The following is a 12,325-nucleotide window of genomic DNA, read 5'->3' as shown; positions in this document are numbered from 1 at the left end:
AATTTTCTTAGAAATGTATTGCGATTGCGTAATTAGAATTTCATTTAAAATTACATCACAGATCTGCCTACAGAAAAGACGGCCCGTTTCGGCTGGCTATATTAATCGATATGAATGCATGCCTTTTTTTCATAACTAAGCCAGTGCACTGATAAAGGCACATGAAACACCTGTGATGGTTTCAGTGAGATAGTCGTCCTCCATTTTTCTCAAGTATATAAACATGAATGCAAGTTACTTGTCTATACGAGACAAAAAGGCTTTAAAAAGATCTACAATTCTTACTTACGCTTCATCAGCATATGAGGATACAACGATAGAGCTAGAGTTTGAACGTATCATTTAAATGCCTCTAACTACGTGGAGAGCTCTAGGCCAAACCTCTTGTGCTTTTTTGTGTAGTTATAAACAATCTAATCAATTGCACTGACCCGAACTCATGCCAGTTGTAACACAGCAGAAAGTGCATCAGCATTAGGAAACCCATTTACCAAATTCTAAATATACGAATGATTTGTTACTCAAAGTAGACCTACCCTGGCGTCATACTTGAGCTTTGTAGATGACTTGAAGGATAAGTCGTAAATCAGAATGCTGATACACTAAATTGCCGGCCTAAATTGACGGGGCTCAGTCAGGATCGACTGATAAAGTCGAAATTTCTGGGACGCTCTAGACCAGATGTTCCCAACCTGGGGTCCGTGGAGTTTCTCTTAAGATTTGGAAATAAAACTTAACGTGTAAAGAAATATATTTGAAGGTAAGAGAATAGGCCCATTCTAATGACACTTTTCGTCATCGAAATGGAAGCTCATTCCGTCAATCAACAAGCTTGTTGGGCCAACAAACACGTATTATTTTTGTTTTAAGGACTGAAATTGTCATTTAATTCACTTTGCAGACTTGTTGCAGTAAGCAGTATTCTGATATTGAACCAGAGATTACCGTAGTGACAGAACTGCATCAAAAATGGCATATTTTTAAATGTTTCTTAAAATGGAATGGTAAATAATGATTGAAGGATGAAATGAAAGTAAAACTAAATTCTGAAGATAACTTACTTAAAGCCAATAATCTCGACTTTGAAGTCAACATGATTCGATAGTTCATCATTAGATAGAAGAATTTCCTCCAATCCTCTGGTTATTGTTTTTGCCAAATCTTTGAAGGCATCACTTCCAGGGTTGTTAAGTGCATCGTCCCAAGAGTTCATGATTTTGAACTTTCCATTGATAACATTCTCTTGATATAATGGTTCATATTTGTGTCCCTCTTGCTCATCGAGGCCGTTCTCCTCTGTTTGTTTGGATTTAGAGCTTGCCTCTTTGACGGCAAGCACTTGCTCTGAAAGTTGCAAACAGATTTGAGAGATTTGATCTTGGGCAAATATTGAAAAACATCCACTTGTACGACTTCAACAGACTTGCATTCTAATTGACGTATTCTTTTCAATTGATAATAGCATTGAGCTTTTCAGTGCCTTGAATAGGGCATGTTACGTGAAGGAATTCAAAAAAAATGTCGTGCGGCAACACTGATATTGAGCATGTTGAGGAAGACAAACATTACAGCCAACCTGTACCGGGTACAGACTGAATTTGTCATTTAATTCAGTTTCCCGGCTTGTTGAAGCAAACCGTATTCTGATTTTGAGCCAAGAGTTTTGTACAGTGACAGAGCCGCACAGTAAATGACATATTTTTGAGTTTTCTAGCACAACTTACTCGATAGTTGAAAATTCAATTGGATTCAAGAGCGAGTGTGAGTGCAGGTTGGCTACAATATTTGACTAAATTCTCCCTCCTCAAAATGCTGAAAATCAGTGTTGCCGCACTACATTTTTCCCGAATTTCCTTTATTTAACATGGCATATGTGTGTAAAGGAGAAAGTATGGCCAAGCCAGGCATTGTTTCTCTGCAGTCACTTCAAAAATGATAACGCATTGGGTACAATAACTGTAGGAAGCAGGCAAATACTACTGATAATAAGAGGCTCCAAAACAATTCATGACATTGTAACATTTATTTTAAACAATTTTCACTTTTGGGACATTTTCAAATATATAGATGCACTTTCAATCTTTCTTCAAAATAAGGATTTCAGTTTCAAATAATTCTAAAATTGGACATATTTCTGTCAAAGTTTTTCGCCAAAGCACATCGATATTACACGATAGCGTGATTGTTGCATTTCAAGGAGGAGTCAACTGTTTTGCATCTTTTGCCTTGAGAAATTCAGCCCTAGCTACTAGAGTGCTGAAATTTTTGTTTCAATCTTGATCTTAGATTATTAGAACTGTATCATTCAAAGTAAGTGGTCAAGAGATAAATTGTGCCATACTCCTAGGTAACGTTTTCATTAACGGTTAATAAGTCCTCAAAGATAAAATGAAAGAATCTATGTCGTTCAAAGGGTTGTAAAGTTACACCTTCGGAGAAGGGCATATTATAAAAAGTCGAGAAAATGGCTTCAGTTTAGCTTATTTGTATCAATATTAAAGTACAGAAAAATAGTCCATTCAATTCAGTCCGGTTTTTGCGCTTTTATTTCAGAAAATCTCCATTCTACAGATTTATGAGATACAGAATAAAACCGTCTCAAATGAAAATTCAATCGTAGAAAACTTTTTGTGGATCTAGGCTAAAATTTGTCTGTTATTTGCAACTTGCCGGAAAAAATTCCAAGTTCAGGACGAATATTTTAAATAGTTCATAGCTTTCGGAACTATATTATTAAATATCTTTTTTTGAATTTTGCCTCTTTAGGAATAAATATTGATTAAATATTTCACCCCTGAAACTTGAACATTTCATCATATTTTAGCCTCTGGCGAAAAGACAAAGCCGGAAAAGTCTAAACTCTCAAAAGCTTCTTTTATTGGGAAAGTACTTTCTGGCAATTCAAGTTGGGAAATTCATCACTCTTATTTAATGTTTCATAAATATATCATCTATTAACGAATCAAAGTTGTCGGATTTGGTTGGCGCTTTCATACACGTAGCTGATCAAGAAGTTTTGTCAACAAGTTATTTATTTATGACTTAAAACCCAAGAAAGAATCAACACCAACATATTTCCTTCGGAATACAAACAGGAAGCAAATGGTACAATGAAGGAACCCGAGAAAGAAGAGAGGTGGATTACATTGATTTAACTAGTCTGGATTTTCGAATGCACATTAAGGCTCTACGTTCGCTAGAATTGACCTCAAAACCTAGATTCGAATGCTTTCGCAAACGCACAGAATCAGATGCCAATCGTACCTTTTCTGAGTACTATAAATACAGTTACAACATTTCAAGTCTCTCCAAATACGAGAGGTCTCTCTTTTATGTGATGGTTCTAGTAACACATTTTTGGACCTGTTCGACTCTCCGCAGGCCTGGAGAACTAATCAGAGCCCAAATAGGCGAAGTATATCCCAGATGCGGCTATACAATCAACTATCCTGAGTTTGTCTCTAATTCTACTATCTACGTACCGATCAAGCATAAGTTTGACCAGATTTACTGAAAAAAGGTGTCTGGAATCTTGGCCATTCCTCCAAATCATCATCATATGAAGAGATACTGGCAATAATACTAAGCTTTTGACGCAGAGCAAAGAGTTTTTTTTTGAAAAGCAGAGGTCGTAAAATTGAGCCTTGTGGAACACCCGACTTGGCACCATGTTGTAACTAAGGGTTCCCTCGACTTTAACCAATTGCTTTTTGCCACGAATAAAACTTTTTAAACAATTGAGAACCTTGCCTTGGATTCCTATCTCGTGGAGCCTGTTGATTGAAGATCAACCTTGTTAAAAGCTTTGGCAAAGTTAAGATAAACTGATTGTCTAGTCTCTCAATTACCTTCTGTACATATATGAATAATCAGTTGGGTAACTGAAAAAAAATGCGCTCGAAGCTCGTGCTAATTAGGAGGTAGGACTTCATGAGAAGTGAGCCTTGAGTCACTGAGATGCAACTTATCTCCATTTCTAAATATTGGACCAACATGAGCTAACTTCAGAGAGGATGTCAATAGACGACACTTGGGTCAAGAGCATTGAACACTCCACTCTAATGCACAAGTTGGATCTTTTTTCGATGAGTGAATGAGTTCAGCGGGCTTGCAAAAGGTCGAACAAGTTCAAAAGTGTTTCACTAAGAACATTGGAACATTTTTGAATGAGAGAGCTCACGTAATGGGATAGATTAAAGAAGTTGGGACTGCACAGTATTCAGAGAAGGTACGAAAGGCACTTGATACTACTGGCTCCTTTAAGTATCAGCTGTCTGATGAAATCAGCACAAATATTAGGAGGTCACTGGGGTACTTTTCAATACAGAAGAAGCGCTAAAAACGGAGATATACAGTGCAATATTAGACGAAAGAGTCTTTTGGGAAAATAAAAAAATCATAAGTATGACAAATAAATCCAATAGCAGCTTTTTTCGGCTAAAAAGCATTTTATAAGCATGTTAATGAGGAAAACTGACAGCTTAAAAAAATATAATGCTTCATGAACCATTCCTTGTGCAGAACAAACAACATGGATTAGGAAAATTTTGTCATGACTAAGTCCTCTAAAACAACCACAATTTTTCTACTTTTTGGGATGTAATGGGCTAGTCTTTTTGAATGTGAAAAGGGAACTTAGACAGAAAGAAATGAAAGAATAAACAGAGTAACTAAAAATATTTTTCACATTACTTCAAAAACTGGCGCCATAAAACATTGGCAATAATAGGGACTTGATTATTTTGAAAATGTTAATAAAGATAGAAGTTGTGCGATAAGCAATCATGGCGTAATCGTTCGTGTCAATCTTTATTAAATATAGCATTACTTTGATTTGTTTTTTCTTTGTTTTTTCAAGGGCGTTTGTAACCACTAAAGGGAATGTAATTCCAAGTTCTATTCAAATGAAAGGTTACAATTCGCTTATCTTCAATCCTTATATGTTATTTGGTCTACCAACGAGTTTGAGTTGACAGACCGAGCTAGTCCTTGAAGGTAGGGTTGGTCTGGAATGATATCAAAAAATATGTTCAAGTCTGACTTGAAAGATGCATCCGGATCAATAAGGCCGACGTATTCCCTACGAACATTGAAGGGAAGCAACTTAACAATGATGGAGCCCGAGAAAAAAAGAGAGGTGGACCTCATTGTAAGAACTATCACCAAACTTAGGCCAGCAAAAAAACGAAAATCATCTATGGATTTCGCAAGTGCAAGCTCGAAGTTACTTAACCAAATGTATTTTTGGAAAAATGAATTAAACCATTTGGGGGATTATCGGGGAAATTGAAGAGTTTTTTGTCATGTCTAGGAGATATTTAGGAGTAACACATTCAGGGGTTGCTAGAGTAGAGGAAACTTCCTAAAAAACAAAATGATTTTAATTCTTGAGGAAGTGTGCTCCACTCTAGTAATCCGTGATGCGTTCCGATAGGTGGAAACCAATCTAAATTAAAAAAAAAAGTTTAGGCAGCAATTGCTCAAAAAGAGTTGCGATCTAGGGAAAAGGCTCTGGAGCAATTTGAATCCTGTAGTTGTGGCTAGCCTTCAAAGAAAATTGGAAATGGTTCAAGGTTAGATTAAAGCCTCCATCGAAAATGACCACTTACAAACTGAGAGTAAGGAGGTTCAGGAGGTCAGGTCGAATCCAAAGGCTTTTGTCTCTTAAGCGAACTCTAAGAGAAAGATGAAACAACATGTTGGGCCTTTTGAGGTTGATTGGGGAAGGCATTAGCAATGTAGAGACTATGGCTAAAATGCTTGGAGATCAGTTCTCAAGTGTGTCTTCAATTCCAGAGACTTTAGGAGCAACAGCTCATTGCTCTAAAGATGAGTCTGTTGAGATTGATGATGTTTGTGAAATTGAGCAATTTGATTTCGAGCAATCCTGGCCCTGATGGTGTGACATCTCAGTTTCTGATGAGATGCTCATTTGTTCTTGCTCCTGTTTTCTTGTACTTGATGCGTTGCATCTTGGACCAGGGCAAGTTCCCCTCTTCTCTGAAGGTAACTCATGTTGTTCCAATTTTCAAAGGGGGAGATAAGTCACTCCCCAGTAACTATAGACCGATTTCTCTCACTTTGACTATTGCAAAGGTGTTGGAGAAAATCATGAATTTCAAACGAATACAATTTCTTGATATCCATTATGTCCTCCCTCTTAGCCAGCATGGATTCCGAGCACATTTTAGCACGGTTACCCAACTGATTGAGCATATACAGGAGGTTTTTGAGAGACTAGAGAGCCATGAATTAGTTGATGTGGTTTATCTCGACTTTGCCAATTCCTTTGGCAAGGTAGATCATGGCCTTTTAGTTAAAAGGCTCCATGTTGGGATTCAAGGCAAGGTTTTCAATTGGATGAGAAGCTTCATTCAGGATAGGAAGCAAATTGTTAAGGTCTTAGTGACATACATGATGTCAAGTCAGGTGTTCCCCAGGGCTCCATCTTAGGGCCCCTCCTTTTTATAATATTCGTAGCCCCGCTTCAAAAGCTTAGTATTACTGCCAGTCTCTCTTCTTATACTGACGATACAAAGTTAGTTTCTGGTAGGAATGGTCAAGATTCCAGCAGCCTTGCAAAGGACCTACATCGAATTTATTCTTGGGTTGCTGAGAGCAATATGGCCTGGAATGTAATGAAATTCCGCTCAATGACCTTTGGGCCGACACTATTAGACTCTTCACTGATAGGGGGGGCGGGGGCAAAAGTCAAAGGGTTACCAATATCCATTAGATTGAATTGGATCATTCATGGGATGGTGTTAGATTTTCAATGGTCCCTTATGATGAAAATATGATGGAGCAATTCTTGGAGGACCGGGGGGGGAGGATTTTCAGAGGCGGCAAAGAGTGGCCCTTAATTTCTTTTCACTCTGTACATTTCATTCCATTTGCGTTTTTTTCACACTATTTTTATCTAAAAACGAAGGAAAAAATATTTACATTCATCTTTCTTTCTTTTTTTTTTTTGGTTTGTTTTTAACGGACTTTTGTAACCGCTACAGGGAATGTAATCCCCAATACTATTAAAATGAAAGGTTATAATTCGTCTATTTATTACCTTTCAATCTTTATATGATATTTGGTCTACCAACGAATTTGAGTTGGCAGACCGAGCTAGTCCTTGAATATGGGGTTGATCTGGAATGCTATCTAAAAATTTGTCGAAGTCTAACTTGAAAGGTGCTACCGTATCAACAAGGCCTACGTGTTTCCGCCGAATATTAGAGGGAAGCAAATTAAACATTGAAGGAGCCCGAGAAAGAAGAGAAGTGGACTTCATTGTTCGAACAAGCCTGGATTCCTCGAGGGCTTGAAGGTGCTCTCAAAACGCACATTAAGCCTCTACGGTCACTAGAGTTGACCCTAAATCCTGAGTTGGGACAAAACTCATGAATACTTTTGAAGACGTACAGTATCAGGTACCTTTCGTACCTTCACTGAACACTGTACAGTCCCAACTTTTTTAGCCTCTCCCAATATCCTGTGATGTTTCTAGTGAAACATCTTTGGACTTGCTCGTCCATTTGCAAACCTGCTGAACTCATTGGAGCCATGCGATGTATCCAACCACACATTTGAAAAGCCTTACCCACCTTCAACTGGATATGCTCATCGAACTTTCCATTATTCTGGAGGACTACACCTAGATCTTTCATAGATGAGACCTGCTCAATATCTTTACCTCCATTATCTACGAAACGTGGGGTTTTGTTTTGTTTCAAATTTGAACAAAGTCCTTTATTTTGATCATCTCATCTAAGAATGCATACATTGATTGGCATTGATTGAAAACTCATGGGAAAAAAATTTTCTATGAACTATAGCGTAAGTTATTTGTATCCAATTGCTTTAGAATTAAAACCATCATTGTGTGAGGATCTAAGGACCACTCATCCATCTTCTTTGTCCTGGACCATCGTTTCAAAATGCTTCAAAGTATGATTTTCACTTGTGCCTACATTATAATTTAATCCTTCGTTTATGTACAGCTACGACTGTAACTCTGAGCCCAAAGAGCACGAAGATCGTGAAAACAATAATCAAGCCATTTTTGACGTAAAATCCCCCATTGTAAATGAATAACCAAACAAATAAAAACCGTTTTACAACTTTTTAAAACTTATGTTAACGTTCTTGGAACTTATTTTAGCTAGATTTCAACTACTTTTCCAACCCCTAATCATCAGTCATTACTACTATATCATAATTCACCAAAAAAGGTGCAATGAAACTGCATATCCCAGAATTTTTCTAAAAATTCATTGCATCTGCAAATTTTGCAATTTTATCAGCAAAATTTGACATTTGTCTGCAATTTGTTTATTTTCTAAAACCCTGTTGGACTTGAAAGTACAAAATAGGTTACAGATATCTTAACAACCGTCTGCATATACATATATTTCATTCATCCATTTTGAATGGTTCAGTCTCTTTTATCATTGCAGTTTTTGGAGATACACTATATCAAAGGTTGGGACGCAATTTCTTTGCGCAACATACTTCTACTTTAAAAATCAGACACATCTTAACATGTTTCCATGGGTTATGAGTAAATGGCCAGGAGGAAGATGGATGCTTAATACGGAAATAATTGGCTTGCTATCATTTTCAAGAAAATCATGCAATGTATTAAAGACATGCGGTAGGCCCAAGATGCAGGTCTAGTTGATTGCTCTGAGTGACAGCATGAACAATGCAAGAATATTCTCCCAAGGTTTGTTGGTTGGTTTGTTGCAAAGTCAGATGGCAGCTCTCTTGCTCGGCCCGCCATCTAATGATGAGTATCCCAATTGAGGGCTGTTCCCGTTTCGTCGTCACAACCAACAGTAACTATTACCTCACCCTAGAGAATGACTGAGGTGTGCCCATTTGAGCTATCAAGGCAGAAAATTATACCGTGATTATGTACCGCAAAGAAGCTTGAACTTGGCTAGACAGGGATCAAACCAGGATTCGCAAATTGGTGTGAAGATGCTCTACCAATATGGCACCACACTAAACCTCTTCTCCCCAGGTATAGGAGGTTCAAATTATGGTGCTAAGCGTTATTATAACATATTCTCGATTTAGAAGGTAAAAATAGCCTTTACAGCACTCCAGAACGTGTTGGTGCTTTTGTTTTGACAAGGGCAAATTCAGGTGATTTCTTATGCAAATCTGCTGTCTAAAAAACGGCCATATTTATGTGCAAGTTTTGACCGGCCCCAGTAATAACGTGTTTGTGACATTTTGAAAATTCCTCTTTCCAGATTTCACAAATTTCAATTGAAACTGTCTTTCATTCAAAGTTAAGCAAACATTGATGATTTCCTGGAAATCCTACTATTGAACACATTATTTGCTTTGTTTCGTCAATAGAAGAATGAAGTAATTCTAAGCTATTCGCAAATTCGCTCTATTCGCTCAAAACTTTCGCCATTTTGATACTTTTGTATCAAGAAGTTGTATCGAAGTTGTACCACATTTTGTATCATGAAAGATGGACAAAAATGTCCAAAACGGAATTGCCCACCCTGGTTGTAAGTCATACAAGAAGTGCTGGGCATGAACGTGTCCATGAAATTTAGAATGGGGAAAAGTTCTCTCGTTGGGCGGCCTTATCTTGAGAGAATGCTGCTACAACTGTTGGAGTTGTCCGACATTACCCAAGGAAAGAACACGCCTCATCAGCAGGATGGAACTCCCCAAGTTCTTGTAGTTCTTGCATGCATGATAACGTGCCCATTTTTCAGTCGTCCAGAGATGGTTTTGTTGTACGTATTTGTTGGACCTCTGTTTCGGGAAGAAGGGGCGAACCTCATCCAATCGAGTCTCACGTTTATCATGGAGCTGCACCAAACATGTTCCAAAAAAGAGGGCGACGCGGAGGTTGGATAATTGAGCCAAATTCTGGCCACACCTAAGATGCCGGAAATGAAACTTTTTGACATCTAATACGAGGGAGTATGAGTGAGGATCCAAGAATCTAGAACATGTAAACTGGTCTAACGTCTGGCTGCGCATGAGAACTTGAGACCGTCAATGACAAGGTCGGGTCCAACGACCAGAGTTTCCTCCTGCCATAAAGGATTTCTCTGGGGAAAGAAAGAGAACTAGGCAGCCGCCAAGCTTCCGACAAATAAGAAACGACAATCCACCCAGCAATTTCAAGTGCATCCTACAGGTCCAGTAGCTAGAAACAGTAGGGAAGGTAGGAAGGGAAGTCCGTCTCTCGTCAGGCTTCTACTAATTCACATGGAATATTGACATCCACATCGTGCAAGCATGCCGAGTATAGCGGAAAACATGAGAACAGGAGGTTCAACGGACACTCACAGACCTTCCGTTTTTGCTTTTGGACGGCCCTAGTTATTTTCCTTAAAACAGTTTCATCTAGGCGCAGGATCTTTGACGTCAGATCTAAACATAAATAGCTTTTTAATGCTTCGAATTGAAATAGCTACTTCAATTTAAATGAAATTCCGCTCAATATTCTTAGGGGTAACGCCATTGAACACTCCACTCGGAGATAATGGAGGTCATGATGTTGAACAGGTTTCGTCCATGAAGGATTTAGGCTTAGTACTCCAAAACAGGCAAAGTTCGATGAGCATATCCAGTCAGTTGAAATTTGGCAAAGCTTTTCAAACATGTGGTTGACCGTTGAAGTCCAGAGAGATGGTATCACAATGCAAAATTCTGTACAAGTCGATCATTCCGCCACATCTTGAATACGCCTCGAAAAAAATCAAAACCTTACCTTAGTGAGATCAAATGTCTTTGTATACCCTTTAAAATCTAACTGGATCACAGAAAGCAAAAGTAAATTTGCCAAAAGGTCCTTAATGCAGAAAGCATGGCATTACAAGTATGAAAGGTACTCATTTTCATCTTTTTTGAGATTTTTCTACCAACATTTTGGCAACATTTTTCCCCTTTGGAACCTTTCCTTCTGGTCTTAGTAATGTGGCGCTCTAGTTGGTGATTACAAGCTTGTGCCTTTACTTATATTTTTCATATTGCCACACCACTAAAATCCATTGAAATATTTGATTTTTTCAATTGCACAAGTATTTAAAAGAAATGTTTCCTGATAGTATTTTCATAATCATCAGCAACTGATACCAATAAGGCGAGAACAATGAGCTTGAAATTAAACAAGGCTCTATCATCAGATGCAGAAATGCGTGTAGTTCCTAGTGCGAGGAAAATAATTACTGCCATAAATATCAACAATTACGAAGAGTAAACCGAAAAGCGTATTGTCATTATGGGTAGGCACTGCATTTTTTTTATTTAGGAGGGAATACCGTTAACTTTAAACAGCTAAAATGCGTTTAAAATTACACTTTTTTTTAAGAAATGTCCAAGGAAATGAAATCACATGACCAATTTGTTGTCGGTCTAAAGTGTCTTATAACAGCGTTGTCCCCCGGTAGAGTTGAATAGTGTTGATTTCAGTTCCAAATTCCAGATTTCATTTTAAAGAAAATACAGTATCATTTTCTGAAGGTCAGCTTCTCTCCATTCTCTCAATTCGCAGATTTGGGTCTTAAGCCCTTGTGCCGAAACTTGGTAGTATGAAGTCTATTTGAGTGCTGTTAAGGGTACATATCAAGTGGAAACTTGAAAGCATGACGACATCGAAGTTGGGAGGGTTTAGACAGCCTTATTTGTGTCCTGGTAAGAGTGGATATGAAGCAAAATCGCTCATATATACGATCTGGCTGCCTTAGAATTTGTTACCTGACATCAAAAATTGTCGACAAAGTAAAAACTATAACACAAGCTTTATTGCACATCTGTGAGTGGTTTTGAACCTTTTGCTACCTCACCGTTCTTCACGGCCTCATTTGAAAGAAATCGAGCTTGGTGCCTGGCATTATTAGGGTTTGCTTTATAAATACCAACAACTGATTTAAACGGCGCTCTTTTTACCTGTCCGAACTCCATAGCTATGTTACTTTTTTTGGAAATTTGGACTTTTTCATTTACTACGTGTAGGTAGGGTATGTCCTTGCTTGAGATGAAAGACCCTGGTTAAGAAACAAGGCACCACTTTATTTGGAGATATGTGTTCATTGTATTAACAGCACGGATGAGGAGAAAGAGCTCTCACGTTTTGAACAGTCTTAGTTTCTTTAACAACGTCCGAAGATGAGGCAAATCTGAGATCAGAGGGCTTGGTGAGTCTTGACTTTGGGAGTATTCCGAGCTGTCCACAAAATCACCGTTTTGGTCACCCCAAAACTGGCTTGAGAACACAAGATCTCTCCATTCATTGGCGTCCGGAGATCCCAGATCTGGAGCAATTATCACCACTGAAACGCCAAAATAAGTC

At 38.2% G+C, this 12,325-nt stretch overlaps 1 protein-coding gene across 2 annotated transcripts in view; it reads right to left on the bottom strand.

Annotated features, from left to right (window-relative positions):
* Positions 1–12,024: 12,024 nt before the first annotated feature.
* LOC131885229 (uncharacterized) overlaps positions 12,025–12,325 on the bottom strand; it is a 39,000-nt gene continuing 38,699 nt past the window's right edge. For both annotated transcript variants that reach the window (XM_059233199.1, XM_059233191.1), the window contains one exon: positions 12,025–12,305. In XM_059233199.1, coding sequence (XP_059089182.1) covers positions 12,100–12,305 — 206 coding nt within the window. In that variant the 3' untranslated portion in view covers positions 12,025–12,099. The remainder of the gene's footprint in view (positions 12,306–12,325) is intronic.

The sequence above is a fragment of the Tigriopus californicus genome, chromosome 1 (assembly GCF_007210705.1).
Source record: "Tigriopus californicus strain San Diego chromosome 1, Tcal_SD_v2.1, whole genome shotgun sequence".
Classification (NCBI taxonomy): domain Eukaryota; kingdom Metazoa; phylum Arthropoda; class Copepoda; order Harpacticoida; family Harpacticidae; genus Tigriopus; species Tigriopus californicus.
This window is presented reverse-complemented; position numbering and strand designations above follow the sequence as displayed.